General features: G+C 37.8%; 1 protein-coding gene across 7 annotated transcripts in view; it reads right to left on the bottom strand.

Annotated features, from left to right (window-relative positions):
- The window catches only part of TPP2 (tripeptidyl peptidase 2), an 83,456-nt gene that overhangs the window by 32,260 nt on the left and 24,641 nt on the right, over positions 1-26,555 (bottom strand). For all 7 annotated transcript variants that reach the window (XR_004178555.1, XR_004178556.1, XM_031655651.1 and 4 more), the window contains exons 6-20: positions 24,972-25,135; positions 21,171-21,325; positions 20,107-20,183; positions 17,306-17,433; positions 16,732-16,831; positions 12,524-12,672; positions 10,883-10,998; positions 10,189-10,357; positions 9,348-9,505; positions 8,266-8,342; positions 6,197-6,303; positions 3,176-3,330; positions 1,865-1,981; positions 1,527-1,627; positions 176-272 (exon numbers count right to left, since the gene is read on the bottom strand). Coding sequence is in view for 5 of the 7 variants with exons in the window: in XM_031655651.1 (XP_031511511.1) it covers positions 176-272; positions 1,527-1,627; positions 1,865-1,981; positions 3,176-3,330; positions 6,197-6,303; positions 8,266-8,342; positions 9,348-9,505; positions 10,189-10,357; positions 10,883-10,998; positions 12,524-12,672; positions 16,732-16,831; positions 17,306-17,433; positions 20,107-20,183; positions 21,171-21,325; positions 24,972-25,135 (1,870 nt within the window). In the remaining 2 variants the exon portion in view is untranslated. The remainder of the gene's footprint in view (positions 1-175; positions 273-1,526; positions 1,628-1,864; positions 1,982-3,175; positions 3,331-6,196; positions 6,304-8,265; positions 8,343-9,347; positions 9,506-10,188; positions 10,358-10,882; positions 10,999-12,523; positions 12,673-16,731; positions 16,832-17,305; positions 17,434-20,106; positions 20,184-21,170; positions 21,326-24,971; positions 25,136-26,555) is intronic.

The raw sequence follows: 26,555 nt of genomic DNA, 5'->3' as shown, positions 1-26,555 counted from the left end.
CTGAATGGCATTTAATTACAAATTATAATTTCCTAAAGAGTAATTCCAAATTAACCAATGTTAATCACTTGATTCTGTTTTATATATATACACCATATACACTGTCCTTCCATTTTTGATTTTATGAATCATAAATAAAACACAAAAGTTCATCCTTTACTAGGCAAACACTTACTTGATGAAAGTTATATGTCAGGACCATCTCATAAAGTTGACGGTTATTTGGCAAAACATCTCTTGATCCTAAAGGTTTTGTTTTTGCACTCACTGGGCTGTAATGAGGAAACTACATAACTGGTTTGATTCAAGAGTTCATTGAAACAGACAAAACCATAAGCAACAAAATCCGTAACATATTGCAAGAAGTGACAGATGTACCTTCCTGAGAGCTATCCTTTTCAGTATTCTCTACAATATTTTAACCATTAACTTACATAATTCTTTGATTGAATCATATCAATACATACAGTTTAAATTTTGCAATAAATATTACAAAGGCAATCTTTTCATGGCAAAAACATTTTCAAATACCAACAAATACCTCTTAACACAACCAAATCCCAACACTAGGGTGACAACTAAAAGTGTTGTAAGATAGGTTCTGATTTGTACTCCTTGTGCAAACTATTGACAGTACTGTGTTGTGCACAGCACAGACCTCCCCAGGCCCCGGGTGCTCACCAGATAGCAGGGGCCACACTCAGCCCTCCTCCTGGCCAAGGGAATGGTATTTCATATTTTTAGTAGTCCTCTGAAGGAAGCTGCTAACGTTCAGATTTTATAAAGGAGAAAACTGACACTGAAAAGCACGTTTTAAATATAGTTTAAAATGTCAGTGAAACATAATCTACTCCTTTAAATTTAGCTCCAATTTTTTAGATTTAGGAAGACAACATTAGAATGATATAAATTGGATCTATCTTCAAAGTTGGATGTTTTAATTTTTATTGATAATTCTAGGAAGCGGTGTATCTTTAGACATTACCGTGTCACTGACTATTGTCCCTAAATGGTTATTTTAATGCACTTATGACTAGGCTGCATGCTGATGAGCAACAGAAACCAGGTATCTTTATAACACAGTGAGTATGTGAACACAGGTCACAGTGCCCTGCTTTTGTAAGGGGAGGTGCTGAGGCACAAACAGCAGGCTACAGTACTTAAGTTTCTACTATTCAATAAAAATTTCAGTATTGCAGTTTCTACAAATGATTGCATTAGGACTCACAAAATAATATCAGAGAGAATGTTAACTTGCTATTTTACGGCAAGAAATAAAAAGGTGAATGTCCACTGATCCTAACTAGTCATGACAGGGATCGGCTATCCACCATCTTTGACTTTGCTGGTCAGGTGGGACAGTGAGGCTGGAAGCTGATACTGGGACTGCCTTGCAGAGATCGGCAAGGATAAAATTCTCACCTCTAACATGCAGATGGGTTAAAAAAAAGGCTCTTTTTTCAGAGTGTAAGAGATCCCCCCAATCTCTATTCAATATTTGTAGTCCCTAAAACATTGAATGATACCGTAGTGTTTGGACCCAGTTCTTCAAAGTTATGCAGGGAGCCAGATCTTCATATTTCAAGGAGGACTGAACATCAAAACGGTTGATTCCTTCCGACGCATGCTACAAAGGATATTTGTCAAATTACTTTCTCAAACTTTACGAAAAATAAGCAATATTTTGTACCTAAAATAAATGTGTCTAATATAAAGTTTATAAGTACCCACACACAAAGCCTACTATTATCTTCAGAACCACAGGTAATTTCCCCTCATTAAAGTTTAAATCTAACCAATGAAATTACTCTCCAATAACACAAGTAACTGACATTAAAAATCATGAAAATGTTATGGAACTTACAATGTTTAACTGAGGAGCAGTACACACTATCCCATGGAAAGAAATGGTATAATCAATGTTGACATCACTGAGACTTGCCCACCAACGAGCAATGCAAAATTCAATTGCTTTTCCACCCTGCAAATAAAAGTAAATAAAATATATCTCTTATTTTTCTCAAATTACAGAATATAAATACTAGCTGTTTCAGAGCAATTCCATGTTTTCAAACTTTTCCTATTTGTAGCAAGAAAACTCAAAAATTTGAACAGCTATGCTAAGAGTTAGACAAATCATTTGCATGTATATTTGCAAAGATATGGTGCAAGTATTTAAATATACATAGTTATTTACTCATAACCCTATGCTTCTTGTCATAAAAGATCCTAGGCAGCTTCTGAAAGCACATATAATAAAGCAAATGTGATCTGATTACTTCAAAGTGAAATAAAAAATTAGGACCAAAAGAAAAATAATCAAGTATAATGACACAAGAAAGATACTGCAACTTTGTAAGGTATACTCAATAGGCACAGTTGAGTTTGGGCTCAAAGCTGCCTGGCAACTAAAACAAAATGACATTACGGTCATTTACATCTTTCTCCCTGTTAAAAAACAAAGATAAGAAAAGAAAAAAAAAATTGCTCTTTGCACTGAGTTTTAAAGTACGTTTTCTAGCAATCAGTGAACTTAAAAGTTTAAAAAGATGAATCATGCAACACTGATCCATGGAAGAACACACATGAAAAGTAACCAGAAACAAAGAGATACTGCGAAAATCCCACAACCAGCTGAAAACACAAAGGAGCGAGTTGAAGGAAGAACATCGGTACTCTTCCTTCTGTGGAAGAAAGACTAGTCATCGTTTCCAACACCACAGATAAGAATGTAGTGCTGCCATCATTTGAGATAACTTACACATGAAGCAGTAGCAGTCTTCCTCTAATGCAAATTAGCCTCATAGCTTCTTAACAACACAGCATTAGTAAAATAACTTAAGTGACATGCAAACAAGTCTTAAAGAAATTAATCTACTGTACAACAAAGAATAATCTAAATCAGGGTCCAAACTACAAGACACCAGAATCTACCAGACTAGTATGTTTCTTTGATTAAACTATTCAAGAATTACAGAGCTAATTACCTCTAACTTGATTTCAAGTACCCTAATTAGATTTTCTATCTTCCCACTTCATTTTCTTTGGCATTAAAAAATATATTATCCCAATGTGCTAAATACAAAATATAAAATCAAATGCAAATACTTAGTCTTAGCCCATACCAACAAGGCAAATAAATTGTTTTAGGATTATAAACTGTAGTTAAACTTACTAGGACAGGAAAAGCTTCAGTCAGTGTTCCTTTCTCTGGAAGAGAACAAAACTTATAGAATTCATGGCTTCGATATGCTCTTTGCTTCACAAGCTGGACTGCATGAAGAACAAACTTTGCTGACACCTCAGAAGAACATGAACACACTGTCACTTCTAAGATAAGAAAGAAAGAAGCAAAGCTTTAAACTTACAAGACCTAAAATTGACATAAAGTGGCTTTAATAATGCCCACTTAGGGAATAATTCCTATGTAGGGAATTAATAGAAATCAAAAATAAAATGATACACTCAAATCTGCATATTTCCATAAAAACAAATAATCAATAAAATATTAATAAAGTTAGAGGAGTAGAAGATTTTCTATGGGAAAGAAAGAAACTGGTATTAAAATGAACCAATATCATGATGCTGTAAACACCTGGAAACAGCAGGCTGTCCACAGATGCATACACAGTTATATTAATTGGGTACCTTTTAAAATCCCTCCTCGTTTTAGCTGCAAACCAATCAATTCCAGATAAAGGTAGGTAGGTTGTATTTTTGGAAACCTTTATTTGTTATCATGCCTCAATTCCTCATTGATAACTCTTCCTAATCTCTCTTCTTGGTCTACTTGTGTGCTGTGTGCTTCTACAAAGCCTGGCAGGACTACACATGCTTAACTTTACTCTGAGGCAGCGCTGGAGGTAAGCCAAGATCACCGCAATGCCAGATTGGCAGCTTCTCTAAAGAATACCCAAGCTAATTCAAGGGAACTGAAGCAAGGCGCAATCCCGTGGCTGACAAAACCAAGTGGGCACAGAGCTCTCAGGACCTAGTCAGTTGCTAAGAATACAAAATCTAGTGTTATGACAATATTTCTAATTATTTGAAATAAAACTAAGACTGTTAAATGCTCTGAACTACTTGCATTCTAGATCACTGGATTTTTATTCAAAAAACAAATTCTTTTCAATACCGACCTAAACCAATCATAAATCAGTGCCATTTATCACTAAACAAATGCCCAATTCAGTATTATAGATTTGTATTCTTTAATTTACTAGTGCACAGGTTACCAGAGCCTGGAGCTGTACAACTCCAAGGGGCCCTATGAGAATGGTACCCCAGAAATGTTGAACACAGCAACTCTGAGTCCACTCCCTAGAAGTACTGTCAAGTGTGAGCGAAATCCCAACGAAGACAAGCTATGTATCAAGTACTCTATAAAATCCCTGATCCTTACAACAGACTAACAACTATATTTATAGTTGAAACAGAAGTTCAGAAAATTTAGAAACCTGCCTTCAGGTAACCATTAGTGTATGGCAGAGTGTGGATCCAAACTCAGACTTCTCAATTTCCAAAGCCCATGGCCTTGCCGCTACTCTGTGCTGTCTCCCTCTAATCCAGTTCTCTTAACTACAATGTCTTGGACTAGATGCTTTTAAGGCCTCTGGAAGCAGGGTCCTTGTCTAAGTAGCTCACCACCTTAGCCCGTTGAAAAGGGCCTGGCACACAGATGGTTCAGAAAAATATGCTTAATGAATGAGTCTAGTACAACCCCTGATTATCCTTAGAAGCCTCTCAATGCTGCAATAGCTCCATTATAACCCAGTATGCAAATTAACAGGCAATACTGGGTACTGTTCAATTCACTGCTTTAGCTCTCAGTTTTTGCTATTATTTTGCCCTTACCTAGTTACATAAAACAAGGAAAGTCTTGTATTTCCTGTGATACCAGGTAACAAACAGATGGACTGCATACAGATAGATGACCACAAGATGGTATGGGGAACGAAATACAACCAGTTATTCCCAAACCAGGTCATACATGTGTTGTATCAATATTGCATTTTCAATAAAGTCTCAGATGTAAATATATTTGTACTTTCATACAAGTACAAAAAACACACTCCGGAGTAAAACACAAGCCATTTTTACTAATGACACCTATCTACCTTATAGGGTTCTGATGGGACTAGACAAGATAATCTCTGTAAAGTGCTTAGCAGAGAGGCCAAATCCAAGAAGTATCAACAATGCTGGCTACTAATTTAAACTGGGTGACACTTGCTTGACTGCCCATATTTGCTTCCTTCTATCAATGTGAGTGAGCTCTGACAATGGACACACCCCTCCATACTGACTGTTAAATTGTAAATTTAGGACATATAACTTGTGAAGGAAAATATGGTATACCCACAGCTCTTGTATAAAAGAATGACATGAGCACTCTCACAGGACTATAACATGTTAATTCAAGAGCTTTGTGTTAGGCAATCATTTACTCTCAAAATTTCGGAGACACTGAAGTGAAAATCTCTCATAAACAGAGCTTCAAAGATTTAAAAGCTCTATTTCTAAAATTGTAAGAGTTTAACAGTTTGAGGTTTAAGCAACGCTGCATTGTTTAAACTGATTTGTAGTATTTTAAAAATTAGGCCGGGCGCAGTGGCTCATGCCTGTAATCCCAGCACTTTGGGAGGACGAGGCGGGTGTCTCATGAGGTGAAGAGATCGAGACCACCCTGGCCAACATGGTGAAACCTCGTCTCTACTAAAAACACAAAAATTAGCCGGGCGTGGTGGCGCACGCCTATTAGTCCAAGCTACTTGGGAGGCTGAGGAAGAAGAATCGTTTGAACTAGGGAGGTAGAGTTCGCAGTGAGCCAAGATCATGCCACTGCACTCCAGCCTGGAAATAGAGTGAGACTCCATCTCAAAAAAAAAAAAAATTACTACCAGATAAGGCATTATTCTAAACTAAGCTCAAATCTTAAATACTAAAAACATCTTAAGATGTTAATTTGCTGTATGGGCCAATGCTTAATTTGCTGTATGGGCCAATGCAAAATATTACTAGATCTTAAAAACGTTTTGAACTTTACAGAAAGTCTAAGGTGCCCAAATATATATATATTATATTAGTACCATTAGTACCAGGGAAATACATGTTACAGATAAATGAACCTCATATAGATATAGTCATTAGAATGTAAACAGAGATAAGCGGTCACGTGGATTTTAATTTTACCTACCAGCCCATGTTGCACCCTCAGGAACCTCAATAAAATGCCTTCGAATTTGGCCAGGTTTAAAGTGTACATCTGTAAAGGCTAGATCGTAATGTGATGATTCATTTACTCTGAAAATTAATAAAAATAATTAAATGTATATATTTATTATAAGACCACAGATACTCTGGATTTTATTGGATAAACGCAAAATTTATCCAATTCATTAGAAATAAACACAGGGACTTAGAAGCTGGTTACAAAACAGTATGTACAACATTATTCAATTTCTGCAGTAGGTTAGCAGAGACAACCACTGAATAGCAGAGTACAGATGATTCTATTTTTTGTCTATTTTATGATTTTTAAGATACATTCACACACACTATTAAAAAAGCATTCTCTTTTTTGTTAAAGGCATTCTACAACATTCACAGAATTTTCCAATTACCAGATTCTAAACTACAGTGAGTCCTAGATATTAAAATCAGTGACAAAGTTTTATGTCACTGATATTATAGCTATGAGACTAATGTTAAATTAAGCTCCTCCTGTAGCTTCAAAACACTCCCATGATGTAAAATAGTAAAGAAAAGGCAAACTACTTTCAAAGCATTTTTGTAAGAAATCAATGAAACAAAGTTTAAATTCATAACTACCCACCATGGAAACAAATTTTATGCTAGAGACAAATTCTTGTCAGTAGGACAGTTAAGTGAGTGCCTACGACATATGAGGCCCTGTTATTAGGAGCTAGAAAAGGTAACAAAGAAGAAAATATGATTCTTTACCCTAGACAGTCTAGCATGGAGAGAATCATCATCAGAGACATTTAACATAAGATGCTCCAGATAGACAGGAAGAGTTAGGGAGCCTGGGAAGCTTCCTGAAGGAGATTGCGTGGCAGCTGACTCCTGAAGGTCTTACATATTACCTTGTCTAAATTACTACTGGATTTTGAGGGAATATACGGCTGAGAATTTAACTGCTGCACAATTTTCCCATGTGTACACCACTTTTTAAATTTATTCTCCTCAATTTCGTCCTGTTTCTCATGGGCAGGTATCTGTTGCATACTTAATATTTACCAGAGTAACTAACAGAACTGTTAAAGTTTAGAATTTCCACTTGGCTTCCAGTACTCTCACAATCTCAATCTCACCTTCATCCACTAGATAATTTATTTCATACATCCTGTATAACAGTAGTCCCTGTGCCTTCAGTGGGCTCACAGTCAAATAGTGTAAGTTAAATAAAAAATTACAAAATATTGGCTGAAGTCTGTTCAGGGGCATGTAAAATGTGCCACGAAGCAGAAAGAAGGGACTCCCTTCACCCAGGGATGACCAGGAATGCACTTGGTCATTAACTGAAGAGACAGGAAACTGAAACCAAGTTATCAGCTGTGTACATGCACAAATCCTGAGAAACCTGGAGTGCCAAAATCAGTGAATTGGCCAAAATGTGTAATTTGGTGTATGGAAAGGCAGGAAACACTGTCTACAGCTATAACTGTGAGGGAGATTGTGTGCTATTTTAAGGAGCTTGAACTTGATCCTTGGAGGTGCCACTGATATATTTTAAGCAGGAAGTAATATAATCTGCTGATTTTTTCCTTGGTTCCTGGGGAATAAGATGGAAAGTTAAGACTTTCTTAACTTCTGTTTCTACAGTAGATAACTAGAAAAGTGGGAGCATTAAGAGAAGAGAGTAAATCCCAAACATGAGGGAGACAAAAAGGGCAGGAATGGAGGCGAATGAAGTAATATTGTCAAATACTGCAGTGGGATCAGATCAGATGAAGGTTGAGTTAGCCTCTGAACTGGGCAATACAGAGCTCAGAGTGACTCTGGTGGAAACAGTTTTGATGTACAGGCAGGGGAGATGCCAGGTGCCATCAGTTACTCTCAGAGTGCACAAGAGACAGCATGGCTGACTACATGACATCTAAAAATGCTATCTGGGAGCAGAACTAAGACAAAATCCCCACTACCCGGTTCTGTATTAGTGATCCCTTAAAAGTTCACAAGACTCCATGAATAGCCATTAAAATCTTAGAAGTAACAGTAAGCTGTGAGTAACCTGTTACTTACTTGGCTGCTATAACTGCAGTGATGGGAACTCGGAAGAGCGGACCTGCGTTAGGGGATGCTATATCATAGCCACATACCTTGAAAAAAGAATTGGTAAGTTTCAGTATCCATAAACAAACGTTTAAAAGGGGGGGAAGAGGTCTAAACTATTGACAGAATAAATCAATCTACTCTTAATATGTCAAGGTCTTAACCGCAGGCTGACACCAGTTTCCTGACACTAGGTCACATAATTAATAGCAAACAGTCCAAACAAATGTATAGCAACATTTGACTAGTTCAAATGGGAAAATGAGATGTCAAGTACAAAGTAAGTGCATTTTAATTACTCCCAACTGAAAATTAGCTCAAACTAGTACTATAGATAACTTTAGATGTGGAGACACTGTTGTGATACTATTCTATGCCTGGTTTACAACTATTTGTTTAACAGATGCTTTCTTCATCTGAGTACTAAAAGGTATAACTAGCTGGGTGTGGTGGTTCACACCTGTAATCCCAATGCTCTGGGAGGCCAAGGCAGGAGGATCACTTGAGGCCAAGAGTTCAAGACAAGCCTGGGCAACATAGAGAGATCCCATCTCTACAAAAATAAAAAAATTTAGCCAGGCTTGGTGGTGCACGTCACTAGTCCTAGCTACTCAGGAGGCTAAGGTGGGAGTATCCCTTGAGCCCAAGAGTTCAAGGCTGCAGTGAACTATGATCACACCACTGTACTCCAGCTTGGGCAACAGAGCAAGACTCTGTCTCTTAAAACCACAACAACAACAAACAAGAAGAAGAAGTAACTGCAGCTTTGTGCAGCTGACAAAAGACCAGTTAGAGGAAGACCTAATTGAAAGGTTCTGCTGTACCTCTTCTTTCTTTCTACTTATTCATACAAGGACAAAAGATATTCTTTAGAAACTTCACTGCTTAAATGAATACAGACACACCAGAAGAACTGCATAACCTGGCAGGTGGATAGGTCTAGCTATTTCTTAGCAAGAAAGCAATACATTGCAAATATACTTTGGATTTTTTTTTTAACCTTTTAAACATTTTAAAGAGTGAAGAAAGTAAAATTGAAGATACATCAATACCTCTGTATAATGCAATCCTTCTCTTAAGCCCCTGGGATCCACACGTATGTTTATGTGTCTACATTGATTCATGAGTTCCAAATGGCTAGGACACTGAACCCAAGATGAATTTGAAGTCAGAGCTAAATGAAGCTGAAGGGATATTTTTTCAGAGTTTTCTGGCACGAAAAAGACCAAAAATTAAAGATGAGCATTTTTTTCTTTTTAAAAATGTTGCATCTTCCCAAATAAATTTAGCAACTTAGTTTGGTTGGCGGTAAAATGCATCCAAAACACAGCTTAAATAAAACAGTCAAACAATCTTCCTTACAATTTAGATTATTCATGATTCATTTATACTTTCACCAAGCACTGGTATGACCTTAAAATAAAGAGTTTAAGTGAATGTTTTCATTACTGCACACAGGTAACGGTATTCAACTGAAATGAAGACAGCCAGATAATAGTGATGACTATTTTTTTTCACACCTCATCAAGCTGCAATTCTCCTAGAGTGCTTCTACTTCTCATTCTTCAACTGAAAGCTCTCTCTTATACCTAAGCAGGTAAAGTGGAAAAGGAATTTGATGTTTTATCATCCACAATTTAATAAAGCTGTGGGTCACTGAGGCTCATTCTACTGTTTTCTTTGGTAGTTTAAGATGCTAACTAAATTGCCATTGTACAAGGACCCCAAATTGCTCTAATATTTTCTCTTATGACTATAAGATTTAAAATAATCATACTGGCAATTCATGTATTCTCTTCATAACACTGGCCCAAACAGCAATTCTTTATTATGATACCACTCATTCAAATAGCAAATGTGAATACTTCAGCTTACTGCCAGCCTATTACTGACCTGTGTTCTCTGGAAATACAGGTTCAATGCCAACGCCATGATCTGAAGGTGCAGCCACCTGAACAGGATCTCGGAGGTAGATGCCACGGTTATTTCCAACAGTAACAGTAAAACCTAATTTATTAGCAAATGATGTATTCTGAACGAGGTAGTCATAGGCTTTATCAACCTAGTGAAAAGAATATACATGGTAAGATATAAACAGTTGGGTCAAAAAATATTTTGTTGCAAATTACCAATCAATTTGATTTCAGTTGTAAAACAAATAGTGTTTATTATATTCACTTCTCAAAACTACCTAGTACCCCAACTAAGAGGATAATTCTACATTTTTAGAAACAATACCAGTCACATCTTCCACTCCACCCTATTCACACTGTTATTCTCAAGTGACCAAATTTAGGAACTAATCCCTATGCCATTATGATTGGACAGTTTTTGACCTCGATTTCTTTGCTTTGAATTTCTAACCTCTACATGGACTCCATCTACTACATTTCCTGATCTTAGTGCAATAGACTTGTCTTAACTACAAAATTTGTTTGTGTATCCTTTTTGCTTAGAGTTATATGGCCATATAATCTATAATTCAGATACACTGAATCGTTGTTATAAAATGAAATATTACCCAATAATACCTAAGATATTATCTTAATGATACTTTACAACCCATTTTTCATATAGGCAACAATACCTGAATAATACCATGTCCTTGAGCAAATACTTCTATATTGTCAGCCTTCACTGCAGTGTTTTCTAGAGCTCTTCTGACTGAATGAACTGTGTAGTCAATGTTATTAGCTTTCAGACCTAAAATTAAGAAACAAAAACAAGTAGTGTAGCACTCACTATCTGAAACCTTAGCCGCTCAATAGTATGATCACCTGTAGACTCTCTGGTTTTAATGTCTTGTGTTTTAACACTCATTTTAAAATCTTTTTTGAAGACCTGAACTAAATAATCTGACTCAAACTGCTTGCGTCATATGAAGGTTTTATTCCACAAAAATCACGTGTTCCCATTATGTGGTGGGCAGAGACTCTGGTGTGGGTTTTGTACCGTAATATAAATGTACAAAGCAGACACCGAAAGGCACGTGAATGACATTTTCTTTAAAACACTGCTGGGTTAAACTAAACAAGATGGCTGTTGGCGTTACAAGCCCCAGGGGAACTCAAGCAAAAAAGATGCTGAGGTCTCAAGACAGACCAATAAAATCAGAATCTCTGACGACTGTCCCAGAGATTGCTATTTATTAAACACCTCTCAGATGATTCTAGGGTACAGCCAGGTTGGGAATTACTGTTTTATGGGAAGAATATGGAGGCCACCAATTCGTAAGATGAGTGCTGTATCATTCTTGTCCTCTCCAGAGCTCATCAAACATATACACATTGATGATACTGTCAGACACAACGCAAGCATGGAAACACTATGAAGTTATAATAGCAAATCAAGGAAATGACCAGTTTTGTGAGAATCTAAAAAAGGTGAAGCTCCATCAGAGGAACTGACATATGAGCCGCCTCTTAGAGAACGTATAGGAGTGTTCAAGGCCACAACATGGCAGAAAGGAGTACACCCAAAGATGGAGGCCAAGAGGCCTTGAAATATCTGGTGAGGCTGAAGAGAACTAGAAAGAGGGTCATGTTAGGATCCATTCTAAGAGTGTGGGCTCAACCTAGAAAAGGATGGTAGCACTTGACAGTGGTATATCATCACAGGTTTATGCTGGTAGCACCAGTGTGGACAGGCCATGCTGAGGAGATGTGGTCAGCAGAAGAAACTGTGGTGTGGGTCAGAAAAGGGGTGAAGAAAGGAGGCAGAGGAGAGACAACTTAAAGAGGGACATTTCTGTGGAGGGAGTTTCATAGCAGCCTGGCTACCCTAAATGTGAGTCCTGGCTAAACCCAGTGTCACTCTATTTAATCCTGGACACCACTCTAGAAACCCCTCCTTCTCTTTCTACCTCATTTTGCTCACAGTATCCATTAACTTCTAACACGCAACATCTACAGGTTTTTATTTTGTTCAAAGTCTGTTTATCCCAACCATAATATATATGATATAAACTCCACATAAGCAGGTATTTTTGATGCTTTGTTCACTAATTTAGCCCCGGAGCTAAAATACTGCTTGATAGTCGTTAACAAATATACTACTGAATAAATAAATACACATTCAAATTGTCATTATCATATAAGTTATTTGTTACCTTAAATTCTACTTTGTGCCAAGGGAATTATCAATTCTACCACATGTTCCTACCATGAGAGCTTCAGAAAACAAAAATATCTGTCTGCAATAATGTAAGGACAATAAGGAACATGCTTACCTGAAAGGATCAGGGCAATGCCTCCACATGCATTGGGGGAAGACATAGATGTTCCATTCATTAGCTGCGTCCCTCTCAATGTCCAGTTAGGAACAGAAGCAATGGCTCCTCCTGGTGCACTGATACTCACACCAAGGGCCCCGTCAGCACTAAATGGAAAGCCATTGAAGTTTGCTTAGGATGGTGAAAGCTCAACATAACACGGGCATTTTTAAGACAGCCACTGGTTAAATCCAATAGTATAACACTGTGTACTAACTGCACTCATTACAAATAATGACAAAGATATTATTATGAAGAATCAATGGGGGAAAAACACCCAGCATAGCCATTTTCCCATAGGCAGCATTTATTTTTTCCTTATAAGTGTACAGAAATGTCCGTGTGTATATACATATCTGGGCATGTGTGACAGGCCATAGTGTCAGGTATATTTAGAGACATTAAACAAATGTCACTGTTCTGACTCTTTGGTGAATGTACTTCTCTCTTATCTGTAATAAGAAACTTTCCTTTTGTTTAACGTCTAATATAGCACTGTACAATAGAAATATAATGTGGGCCATATAAATTAACATTTTCTATAAGCCACATAAAAAAAGCTAACAAGACACTAATGCAATTAATCTTAATACGTTTAACTAGACATAGCAAAAATATTAGCATTTCAACATGTAATTAATAGAAAAAAAAGAAAAATGAATTCATTTACATTTTTTTTTGTACCAAGTCTTTGAAATCTGGTGTACATTTTATACTTACAGCACATGTCAATGCAGACTAACCTCACGTCCCTGATTGCTGCAATACTGGATAGCTTAAGTCTAACAGGACTGCCCAGCTGACAGCTTCAACCAAGCAAAGTCTGATGAATTAAAGCCCTTAGAATTCATAATCACATTATCATCCAACAAGGCTCTGTCCTCTGCCCCAAGTAAAGAAGGAATGGCACAGAATAGCACACTACTTCCACCTTCCTGGCAAAGTGGCCATACATTCCCCCACAGAGGCTGCCAGACTCTCCTTATACCAATCTCCCAACTGAGTGAACGATTTTACTCGGGTAAAAACACTAGGGCAATTTGGCTTTACATTTTTATAGAGAACTGAAAGCAATACATATATATTCCTCTTGAAATGGGCTGATGGCACCTCTTTTAGGAAATATCTTAGAACGATTATTATTAGGGAAATATCTGTTGACCTGTGAAGATGTTTCACGATGTAATACTGAATGACAAGTAGGTTACAAAAGTGCCTGAACAGTGTCATCTCCCACTAATTCATGGGAGAATGACTAAAAGGATGTTCATCAAAATGTCACCTGTACATATCACAGATAACAAGGTTTAGGGTGATTTTCTACCTTCTTGTTTGCACTGTATTGACTAATGGTATTCAAAATGAGCAGTGGTATTTGATAGCATTAGAAAAAATAACTGGAAAGAATCATGAATTCTGACTACTTATTGCTCTTTATTAATTTTCCACTAGCCTGTTAAAGTGGTAAATGATAAAGCATTTCTAGGTGTTTAAATCAATATTCTAAAAATGAGTCTCGGGCCGGGCGCGGTGGCTCAAGCCTGTAATCCCAGCACTTTGGGAGGCCGAGGCGGGTGGATCACAAGGTCAGGAGATCGAGACTATCCTGGCTACAAATATGGTGAAACTCGCCTCTACTAAAAATACAAAAATCCAGCCGCTGCAGCGGCCTGTAGTCCCAGCTACTTGGGAGGCTGAGGCGCAGAATGGCGTGAACCCGGGGCGGAGCTTGCAGTGTGAGCCGAGATCGCTGGCCACTGCACTCCAGCCTGGGAGGCGCAGTGAGACTCCGGCCTCAAAAAAAAAAAAAAAAAAAAAAAAAAAAATGAGTCTCAGCTGGGCATGGTGGCTCAAGCCTGTAATACCAGCACTTTGGGAGGCTGAGGTGGGCAGATCACGAGGTCAGTTCAAGATCAACCTGGCCAACATGGTGAAACCCTGTCTCTACTAAAAATACAAAAATTAGCCAGGTGTGGTGGTGGACGCCTGTAATTCCAGCTACTTGGGAGGTTGAGGCAGAAGAACTGCTTGAACCTGGGAGGTGGAGGTCGCAGTGAGCCGAGATCATGCCACTGCACTCCAGCCTGGATGACAGAGTAAGACTCCGTTTCAGGAAAGAGAAAAAAAAAAAAAAAGTCTCATGAAACAGAAATGTTTCCTTAAAATTCAAAAGCCAGTAATATTTTTCTTCTCAATTTATATAATAAAACTTCACAACCTGTTTATGTAGCTGTGATTACATGTGCCTGCCACCATGCCCGCCTAAATTTTATATTTTTTATAGAGATGAGATTTCACCACACTGGCCAGGCTGGTCTCAAACTCCTGACCTCAAGTGATTCTCCTGCCTCGGCCTCCCAAAGTGGTGTGGTGGGATTATAGGCGTGAGCCACTGCACCCGGCCCAGACATTTGGTAATACGTCTTTAAGAAACATGCCACACGTGCAAATGCCTGGAAGTAGTAGATGCTATGTGTCTCAGTCAATGCTGATCGAGGCAGTGTTTTCCAAAGATAACAGAACATGCTCTGCTCAGTGACCATTAGTCAATGTTTTATATTTTGTACCATCTAATGTAATAATTAAAGCAAATTATTTCTAATAATATTTCATGTTTATGAAAAATGAAACAAATTCAATTCTTAGAACATCTGGTTTGTGAATCAATATCTACTTTAATCCAAGCTTCCCCCATAATTCATGAACTCCTTGGTATTTTCTTAAAATAATTCTTTAAATGCTCTATGGCAAATATCAGCAAAGGCTGGTTTAAATATTCTCTAATACTTTGTTTTTACATTGACAATAAGATAAAACTTAAAATTCCAAACTCAGTTTTAGAAGAGAGTAAGTATAATAATTTTACACTTTTATTAACTGAACATAAAACACATCAGGCTTTGCTGACTTTTGGCTCTTATCCTAAGCCACTCTTACTGAGTGTCTTCAGCTGGGCTGGCAGAGGCAGTCTACAATGACAGTGCAAAGCAAAGCTTTTTGATCCATGTGGATGTCCACAGCCTGGTTGTTTTCAATGACATTTGATAATAAACTACTAAGATTAAGTTTATTTTTTAAAGAGGAATCACCTAGAGAAAATGAGGAAGATACCTGTAACTCAAAGAATGTAACATTATTGCATCTCACCTGAACACAATTTTTCTAATCTTATCTTCCAATATTTCCCACTAATCTTATACTTCAAACATAGTTACTAGTTATTTCCTCAAAAAACTTTACTCTAAAACCTGCTCATCTTTGGGTTCATGTTATTCTTGGCATATAGAACTCTTTTCTTCTGTCTCTCAACATCCTATCCATCCTTTAAGGCCAACTTCAATACCATCTCCTCCATGAAGGGGTCAAGTGATTGCTCCCACCTCTGGAGTCCCATCATACTAAAATGGCATTTGAAACTCAGATCACAAACTGTTCATTTATGCCTTGCCCACTGTAGGCACTAAGGTATTTGCTGAACTAAATTCAAAGTCTATTCTTTTTATAAATTAACTCCAAAGAGATGAATTAAAGTAGGCTTTATTTTTCATAAGGTTTATGTACCCGTTGATGGTATAATGAAGAATTACATAATTTAGGACTTAATACACCTCTTGAGAAAATTAGTTCCCAGAATCAGATAAATATAGTTCAGAGGGCTTCAGGGAACCAAAAGAGATAAACTTCATTTCTCAATCAGAACTTGTTTACTTACGGATCTCACCCAAAATTGCTCAAAGTAAGTTATAACTTCAAAAACATGAGCCACAGGTATGTGGGCCCTATAACTGTGATGCTTTATAATAAAGCTCAGGGTTTTTGTTTCACCAAAGTTCAAATATCAAAAATTATTTAAAACTAGGCCATCACTACTATATAAAGATAGCCAAGTCCCCACTTTTTCTTTAGATTCTTATAAATGAAGAATTATGGATATAGGAATAAGAATTTATACTCAGAATAGTGATGTTCTCCATGTAACAACGACACTATTTCATTTATTTTAATTATCTGTCCTTGAGATAAGACTGTTAATCAAAATGAAAATACTGAAAAAAAGTAAAAACCAACAGAAAAAAACTAGCAAACTTATCTAAAACTCTGCCCTTCTCAACAATGTAAAGTTTAACCAAATATACGTACTGGTCCCGTGTTCTACCTATACCTACCTAGGTCCTCTAGAAGACCAAGTGTATTGATTTGCAGGTAATTTCTCTCTCAGTGAATACTCAGCAACCATCATATCAGGAGAAACATAAGCACCAACACCTATGGGACGGATTTAATCATTAAGAAAAGAAAACAAATAGGGATTCTGATTCTAAACCCACTGTTGGCTTGAGTGAACTGCCTAATCTCTCAACACCAGTCCTCTCTCTAATACAATGAAAGAATAAAATTTAATAAGGAAACAAGGAAAGTCTACTATGTACCAGACATTTTACTAAGAACTTTGCTTTTGGATACAAAATACCTATCTCCCAGGATTATTTTACAAATTAAACATGCTAATGCACCTAAAAGCATGCGTTTATATTTCTATGAAACAACTTATTTCAGTCCACTTTAAATTACAGTCAGTTCTAGATGTGCCGGTTCCCCTACTAGACTGTAAGTTTCCTGAGGACACACTTAAAGTGTACAGTGTCTTACACGTAATAGAGATACAAGTAACATTTTATTAATTATTGTTTTTTGTTTGCTTGTTTTTAAACAAATCTATTTCTAAAACAGGAAACTAACCTATCACACTTGATGTAGTTCCACCTGGACAACCAACTGTAGACAGGCATGGACCATTATTTCCAGCACTTGAAACATAAATTATATTATGCTTCCATACTGCTTCATTAATTACTTCACAAATTCTCCTGAAAAAGAGATAATTCCTTTGAATATATAATCAGCCTCTATTCCCAAAGTGTATATAGTACCAAAACCTTGTTTAAATATATGGTTACATAAATTTTGGTACATCCACCTTTGGTGGGACATGATACAGCTATTCTAGGTGATATACCCTACTTGGGCTTCAGGGTAGGGAAGCAATTATAAGGCCAAATGAAATGTGGGAAAAATGCTAGATGTAAAACAAAAATATATGGGAAAATATACTACAAGGTAGTAAAATATTAGTAGTGACTGGGGCAATAGGTGGTTCTATTTCCATTCCCCAGTTAACATACTCCTGAAGACACACCTCAGAAGATTCATACATACAATTATGAGCAGAAATTGACCCAAAGAACTAGTATCTTTTGTGGCAAAGGTAACTAAGGCCCTAGGAAGAACTTAAGAGCAAGATTTTAAAGTGTAAGAAACCTGCTTAAAGCTTGATAGCAAACAAGAAAAATGTACTGACATTAAGTAAAGGAGATGAGGTTAGACCATCAAGAAGAAAATGAAGTTAACATTAAAAAGCTACAAGGCCATGTACAGGGCCCTTCAAAGTTGTAAGTGTGAATATCTGAGACAGGAAAGAATATCAGCAAAAGAGGACTTCAAGAGGATGAAAGTTAAAGAAGTAGAGAAAGAAATGCACTTAAGTAAAAGAAGTGAGAGAAGAGGGAAGAATGAAATGACTGATGATAACAGGGTGCATGTTACAAGGACGGTAAAGTGATGTCTCAAAAACCAGATGATAGCTTGGTGATGAGAATGGGGGAGAGATGATCAATAAGTAAGTAAATACTCAAAGTAATTTCAAATAGCTACTAATATGAAGAAAAAAAAGGAAGGTAACATTAAGGTCAAGGCCATGACACGATTCGGCAGCAAAAAGACAATGAAGGCAACAAGCAAGGAGAGGAGTGGGGCTACATCCTAGACACACTCGAATCGACTGAGGAGATGTGAAAACTGACCGAGTCAGTGAATATATGACACCAACAGTAAGTTTTGCCGATGAGATGCAAGTCACTAAAGAGAACAGCAAAATTTTAGCAATTCTGGGGGTCTGTTGGGTATGTATATACAACTGGGGATGGCTTCAGAGGGAACTGGGTTCCCACATGCACTTGGGAAAAAGAAAAAACCACATTGGTGCGTCAGGTATGAGTTCAACATAGGTTCTTTTCTATTTCCCTAAATGTCGGTCGGTCTGAGAAATAAAGGGAAAGAGTACAGAAGAAAGAGATTTTAAAGCTGGGTACCTGGGCACACATCACATCGGCAGGTTCCGTGATGCCCCCCAAGCTGCGAAGCCAGCAAGTTTTTATTAGCGATTTTCAAAAGGGAAGGGAGTGTACGAATAGGGTGTGGGTCACAGAGATCACATGCTTCACAAGGTAATAAAATACCACAAGACAAATGGACGCAGGGCGAGATCACAGGACCAGGGCAAAATTAAAAATGCTAATGAAGTTTCATGTCCCACTGGGCACGCATTGTCATTGATAACATCTTATCAGGACACAGGGTTTCAGAGCAGACAACCAGTCTGACCAAAATTTATTAGGCGGGAATTTCCTCGTCCTAATACGCCTGGGAGCACTACGGGAGACCGGGCCCCGGCTTATTTCATCCCTTATCTGCAACCGTATAAGACAGACATTCTCAGAGTGGCCATTTCAGAGACCTCCCCCTAGGAACACATTCTCTTTCTCAGGGCTGTTCCTTGCTGAGAAAAAGAATTCAGCGATATTTCTCCTATTCGTTTTTGAAAGAAGAGAAACACGGCTCTGTTCCGCCTGGCTTTCAGGTAGCCAGACCTAATGGTTATCTCCCTTGTTCCCTGAACATTGCTGTTATCCTGTCCTGTTCTTTTTTCAAGGTGCCCAGATTTCATATTGTTTTTTTTCAAGGTGCTCAGATTTCATACTGTTTAAACACACATGCTTTATGAAAAACGTGTACAGTTAATGCAATCGTCACAGGGTCCTGAGGTGATATATATCCTCAATTTATGAAGATGACAGGATTAAGAGATTGAAGACAGACATAGGAAATCACAAGAGTATTGACTGGGGAAGTGATAAATGTCTATGAAATCTTCACAATTTATGTTCAGAGATTGCAGTAAAGACAGGCGTAAGAAATTATAAAAGTATTAATTTGGGGAACTAATACAAGTCCATGAAATCTTCACAATTTATGTTCTTCTATCATGGCTTCAGCCTGTCCCTCCGTTTGGGGTCCCTGACTTCCCGCAACAGTAATGATAATGATGGATAGACTGTTAGACCTAAATTGCCTGGGAAGAGAAGTGAGGATGCAGTGAATCTGACAGTGAAAAAACACCAGAGGAGTCTGTGGGTTGCACATCTCAGAAGAACTGTGAGGGAGACCTAACCAAGGAAGGGTCACAAAGGACAGTACAGGAATGCTCAGAGTTGAGACTTTAGGCATGATGCAGTGAATGGCATCAATATCATCACAGATGTGACCACAGGAATGGGGGCATGAGGCCTACAAGACACACAGTTACCATCTAACCACTGCAACTGTTCTTTCTTCCACTGTGACATTCAATCCGCTTATGAAAAACATCTAATGCTCTTCACTGGCTAAGGTTCTATGGCTAACAACTGTCAAGGAACACTCACCCAGAATTTGGCCAGTGAGTTGCTTCTCCGTAACTGTAGTTGACAAGATCACACTTATGATTTATAACTTCTATCATCTATTAAAAAGATTAAAGAGTCTAGTTTAGGCAACAATTTATAGAAACAGATTAGCCAGTAAAATAAGGGCATATATATAATCCTATAGTTTCTTAGCCAATCATATTCTAATTTTAAGTTACCTCCAGGCATATCACCATATACCTGGACATATACGTACATAAACACAAAAAAGTAGGAGGAGACACATAATAAAGTAGTCAATGAAAAAAAAAAAGCTAGCATTTCTAGAAAAGAGTGGGGTTATGGGGGGAGAGTGGTAGAGGGAATGGAATGGTCCTTCCTAGGTTAAAAACTCACTAAAATTAGGGCCGGGTGTGGTGGCTCACGCCTGTAATCCCACCACTTTGGGAGGCCGAGGCGGGTGGATCACGAAGGCAGGAGATCGAGACCATCCTGGCTAACACCGTGAAACCCCGTCTCTACTAAAAATACAAAAAAAAAAAATTAGCCAAGCGTGGTGGCGGGCGCCTGTACTCCCAGCTACTCGGGAGGCTGAGGCAGGAAAATGGAGTGAACCGGGAGGCGGAGCTTGCAGTGAGCCGAGATCGCGCCACTGCACTCCAGTCCAGCCTGGGCGACAGAGCGAGACTCTGTCTCAAAAAAGAAATCACTAAAATTAAATATACTTTCCCACGTTAAAATGACGTACAGAATATTAGCTGAGGTTTTAAATTCCTCTTAGGCTAGAGAAAGCTGGCTAAGAGGTCTTTCAAGTATCTCAAAATTGCTTGTTAGGAGATTTGCTAGAAATGACGAGTATGAAGTAAGTAATTTTTTCACAAAGGTTAGGCCAAATAACTTACCATAATAATATTTAATAAAAATAAAAATAAATTAGTAAATATTTTTGCTTTGTTAAACAAAGTCCTGTATAGTATATATATTTCAACGTATTCTTGGTAAACCAGGAGCACTTACAAACCTAAAAATATCCAAGATCATTAATCATTAATCTTCTGAATCAACAACTCACAAACACTCACAGCTCTTATGAGGCCTGTGCCTGTTTCCATTGTGCTTAGTCTTGTATCACCAATCTTGATGGAAAGAATTTGAGCACCAGGAGCTACCCCATTCCGTTCAGGTTCTTCTGGAAAGTGTCCAGCAGCTATACTAGCTACATGTGTCCCATGAGCTCCTAGAGACATAAAGGTGGGGAAATGACAAAACATTCTCATGGACTGAAAGGTCATTCAATTCAATTTGTACATTATTAATCATGATAAAAAGAATACACATTACTCTGCTACCCTGTTCATGGAGAGCAAAAACTCAAGTCACAAAGGAAAAGTATTTGTAACATATATAGCTGACAAAGAGCTTATATCTGGAATATATAAAAACTTTCAAATTCACAATAAAAAAAGGGAGAATCCCCCCTTCAAACATTTGAAAAAGCATTTTATAAAAGAAGATATCCAAAGGGCAAATAAACACACGAAAAGATGTTTAATTTCACTCGTCATCTGGGAAACGCAAATTAAGCCACAAAAAGATGCTTCTACATACCTTCTAGAATTGCCAAAATGTTAAAGGCTGACAAAAGCAAGTGTGGATGGAAGTACATACCACAAACTGCTGGCTGAAGTGAAAGCTGAACACTGCCACAGCCTATGAGCCAGCCATAACTACCTCTAGCTACACACAATACAAAAATGTGTGCACACATAACTAAGACACCCGCAAAAATGTTCATGGCAGCACTGTTTATAAGATTCAAAAACTTAAAAACAACCACAATATCCATTAATAGTACATGGTTACACATATATCAATTCATAGAACTGACAATTATACAGCAATATAAACTACTACTATGTACTATGAGATAAAGCTCACAAAAATAAGGCTGAACTAAAGAAGTCACACACAGAAATGTATATTGAAATTTCATATAAATGAAAAAAAGGCTGAACCATCTGAAACTGGCACTATTTTATCATTTCTGATCATAAAAAGAGCAACATCATATGGTCCAAACTAATGTGGCAAAGGAGATCAGGTTAGTAGTTAACTGTAGGAGGTGGGAGGGTAGGTTACTGATTAGGAAGGGGCATGATGGGAGTTTCATTATGTTTTATTTCTTGACCTGAGTTATGGTTACAAAGAAGTGTCCACTTTGTGGTAATTCGAAGAGTTGTACAACTTGTGATTTGTAACTGTTTTTATACATGTTATATATAAAGTAATACTAAAACAAAAAACTAGCCTTTTAGTGAAAAGGTTTCTTAAAAGACATGAATATAGAGAAACACTCCACTACTCTCAGAAAAACAATAATACAAGCACAATGATAAATGACAACTGGCACTGGGCCTTAACGTTTGGGGACTATAGTGTGTTAGAGCTCCGGGGGAAGTAGGCAGGCATCTCTATGTGGCTTTGAATGGGGTCTGCAGCAATGCTGAGTCTCCTCTGCTCTAGCCAGATGCTGTCATGCAAGAAAACACTCACCCAACGTTGCGGATTCTGGCTTTCTTATTTTTTTCCCCAAACAAAATTGGGAAAGCACAATTTTAATGTGATTTTTCTCCAAAATACCTTACACCAGTTAGAATTACTACTATTAAGACTGACCACAGCCAAATGTTGCTGAGGATACGGAGCACCTGGAATTTTCATACACCACGGTGGAAGTGAAAAGGGTACAGTCCCCTTAGATAACAGCTTGGATGTTTCTTAAAAAGTTAAATGGCTGGGCATGATGGCTCACACCCGTAATCTCAGCACTTTGGGAGTGCAAGGAGGGCGGATCACAAGGTCAGGAGTTTGAGACCAGCCTGGCCAACATGGTGAAACCCTACCTCTACTAAAAATACAAAAACTAGCCAGATGTGGTGGTATGCACCTGTAATCCCAGCTACCCAGAAGGCTGAGGCAGCACAATCACTTGAACCTGGGAGGCAAAGGTTGCAGTGAGCCAAGATTGTGCCACCTGCACTCCAGCCTGGGCGACAGAGTGAGACTCTGTCTCCAAAAAAAAAAAAAAAGAAAAAAAGAAAAGAAAAGAAAAAAGGTAAGTACATATTTACCATATCCAACTAGTTCTCTCAGCTATCAGCCCCAAAATAAATAAAAATATATGTCGACAGATACCAAAACAATCTAAATGTCCATCAATGGGAAGCTGGATAAACAAACTGTGGTGTAGCTATATAAAGAACTATTACTCAGAAATAAAGAGCCAACTTTATAATCATAACATGAATGAATCTCAAAATCATTAGGCTGAGTGAAGGAAAGAAAACAGTATTTTTTATTCCACTTCCATAAAGTTCTGGAAAGTGTGAAATAATCTGGAGTGACAGAAAACAAATCAGCGGTTTCCTGGGATGTGGGTGGAGAGAGGCTGGATAATAAAGAGAACAAACTTTTGGGGGTAATGAGTATGTTCATTACCTTGATTGTGGTGGTTTCCTGGATATATTTATATAAAAGTTTATCAAAGTATATACATGTATGTATGTGACGTTTTTGTACTGAAGCTATACCTCAATGAACTGGGAGGTAGGAGGGGGGCATTAAAGAGTTAAAGTCATTCCACTTCATTCTCCTTTCTCCCCCCACCCAAGGAGGGAGAACCTCCCCCAGAAGTAGCCATCATCCTACTTTGTGCATAATCTTTCCATCTATATATTTAACATTTTCACCATACAAACACACATATCCATAAACACTGCACAGTACTATTAGGCATGTTTTAGAGTTCTACATGTTTTATCATCAATATAATTTATGTATTAGGGGTTCATATATATAGCATTTTGATTGCTATATAATACATTCAGCCCTCTGGATCCACAGGTTCCACACCAACTAGATGCAATTTAACCAACCACAGACCAAAAATATAAATATTAAAAAAAATAGTATAACAACTATTTATATAGCACTTACATACTATAAGGTATTAGAAGTCATGTAGAGATGACTGAAAGCATATGGGAGAGCATGTGTGTAGGTTATACACAAACACTACATCATTTTATATTAGGTACTTGAGCATCCGAGGGACATTCTAGAACCAATCCCCCCAGATACCAAAGGATGACTGTATGATAGTAAGAATAACACACAGTTGTTGAAAAAATCTGTTTTTTTGTTAATAGGTATTTAGTTGCCAACTTTTTGGAAATCACACAACGCCATAGTGAGGATTCTTTTATCTGATTCTCTGTACTCATGGGTGAATTTCTCAAGAGTTAAGATTTCGAGGCAACATTGCTGTTCATAAGATAAATTCTACTGATGGATTTTTTTTGAGATGGAGTTTTGCTCTTGTTGCCCAGGCTGGAGTGCAATGGCACAGTCTTGGCTCACTGCAACCTTTGCCCCCCAGGTTCCCCAGGTTCAAACGATTCTCCTGCCTCAGCCTACCAAGTAGCTGGGATTACAGGCATGCACCACCACACCCAGCTGATTCTGTATTTTTAGTAGAGACGGGGTTTCTCCATATTGGTCAGGCTGGTCTCAAACTCCCAGCCTCAGGTGATCCGCCCGCCTCGGTCTCCCAAGGGATTACAGGCCTGAGTCACCGCACCTGGCCTATTGATGGATTTTCTGATGTTGGACCATGCTTATATTCTTGGACTGGATCCTATATGGTTATGACCTTAAAAAACAACATCTTGCAGGTGAATTAAATCACATTTATGATTCTGGACCTAGTCCTTTAGCTGGGATCTCTAGCTTAAAATTCTCTAGAAGGTTGCTGTGGGCTATTACAATGTACCACTTATCACCTCATATATCTATATCTCATTGGTCAATCTGAAATGGGATACCTCCGCTGGTCACAATGGAGAGCAGGTTTCCATCATCGTATATATTAACGGAGTAATTCAACATCTCAGCTGTGCCAAAAGAGCCATATTCTTGGGCTTCTTTGTAGTTTCTCAATACGGTAGATTTACTCAAGTCCCCATCTTCATTAGAATCAATGCAGGCTCTATTAATTAAAAGGAAACGGAGACAGTAAAATTTATTTTCTTATCTTTTTAAAAATCATGTAATACAGTCTCTCTGCTACTTTACTACATTACTACTTCTACCATAACAAATACAATGACTGCCTGGTTTAGGCTGTTTCATAGAGCGGGCAGTAAGGATTAGGTAAGATAGCTTACAGGAACCAGTTCTTAAATCATGCACAAAGTGCTTTAAAAATACTATCCTTCACAAAACTTTAGGTTGAAAACCACCTGAACTCTTAAGAATTAGAGCTAAAACTTGGCTTAGAGTTTTAGAGCAGTTTAGGATAGTTCAGACACATGGCCTAGGTCTAATTTCCAGCTGCTGCTTTTAGTAATGGCTTCGAGAATCTAACAGTTTACACAAGTTCTTTGAAACTAGGTGAATTTTACTGAGCTTCAGTCCTATAGTTATAACAGACTTTTATTTATTTCTCACAAAAGCACTTTCTACATTATTTTATGGTTGTCTTCCTTCATGTTTTTTCCATTTTACTAGCATTTTAGTTTTTAAATTACATTCCAAACACTTTAGAAGATAGCCTGATTAAAACAAAATACACCTAACATTCAAAAAGTCATAAATGAAATGAACACCATTAAAAGTTCAATATAATGTTTTTAGCTGTAAGTATGTTTTAGCTGCAAGAACTGTGTTTTAACAAGCTATGCAAGTCAGTCAAAATTGCCAAGTAAATTAATGGAAGCCTATTGGTAGAGCACAGAGAGATTTATCGTAAATACTGAAGCATATTTCATTAACAAATTACAACACTTTGGAAAAAAAGATTCTTAAAAATTTGTTTTTATGCATGCCCTAATGTGACTGATGTCATTTCAAATAATACAGAATATACCAACGTATAGGAAACTAAACACTTATGGGGAAAATGAAGCAAACAGCAAACAAGTCACGTATTAAAACAGAATCAGGCTTGAGACTGGTTGGTAAAATGCATGTCGCCAAATCTTCCATATGCTACAGAAAGTAGCACTTGTCTCCAAAATGTATGCAATCGGCCAGCATCCATCCTGGAAGTCATCCATGAAGTCCTCCCTCTGCCCTTCCCCAGCCCATCTAACTGCACAGTCCCACCTCAACAATGTGTCTGCCTATTTCCACTGTCTCTTCCTTACCTCTGTTGCCTGACAAGCTGATGGCCTGCTGTGCCTCTACGTTTGACTCCTGCTTTCTAAAACCTTCCATGTCTTCCAACGGCTCTTAACACTGAAACTCCAGAGCAAGGCCCCTAATAATCATCTGCTCACCTCCCTTACCTCTTGCTCCCATCATATCCTTTGTGGCCACACCAAACTTCTCACAGTTCCTCCAACATCCTCCGGATCTTTTCCCCACCCTTTCTACCTCTCTGCTTAGTTTACTGTAATGATCCTTCA

Source organism: Papio anubis, chromosome 15, assembly GCF_008728515.1.
Source record: "Papio anubis isolate 15944 chromosome 15, Panubis1.0, whole genome shotgun sequence".
Taxonomy (NCBI): domain Eukaryota; kingdom Metazoa; phylum Chordata; class Mammalia; order Primates; family Cercopithecidae; genus Papio; species Papio anubis.
Note: the sequence above shows the minus strand (reverse complement) of the source record. Positions and strands in the feature narration are given on the sequence as shown.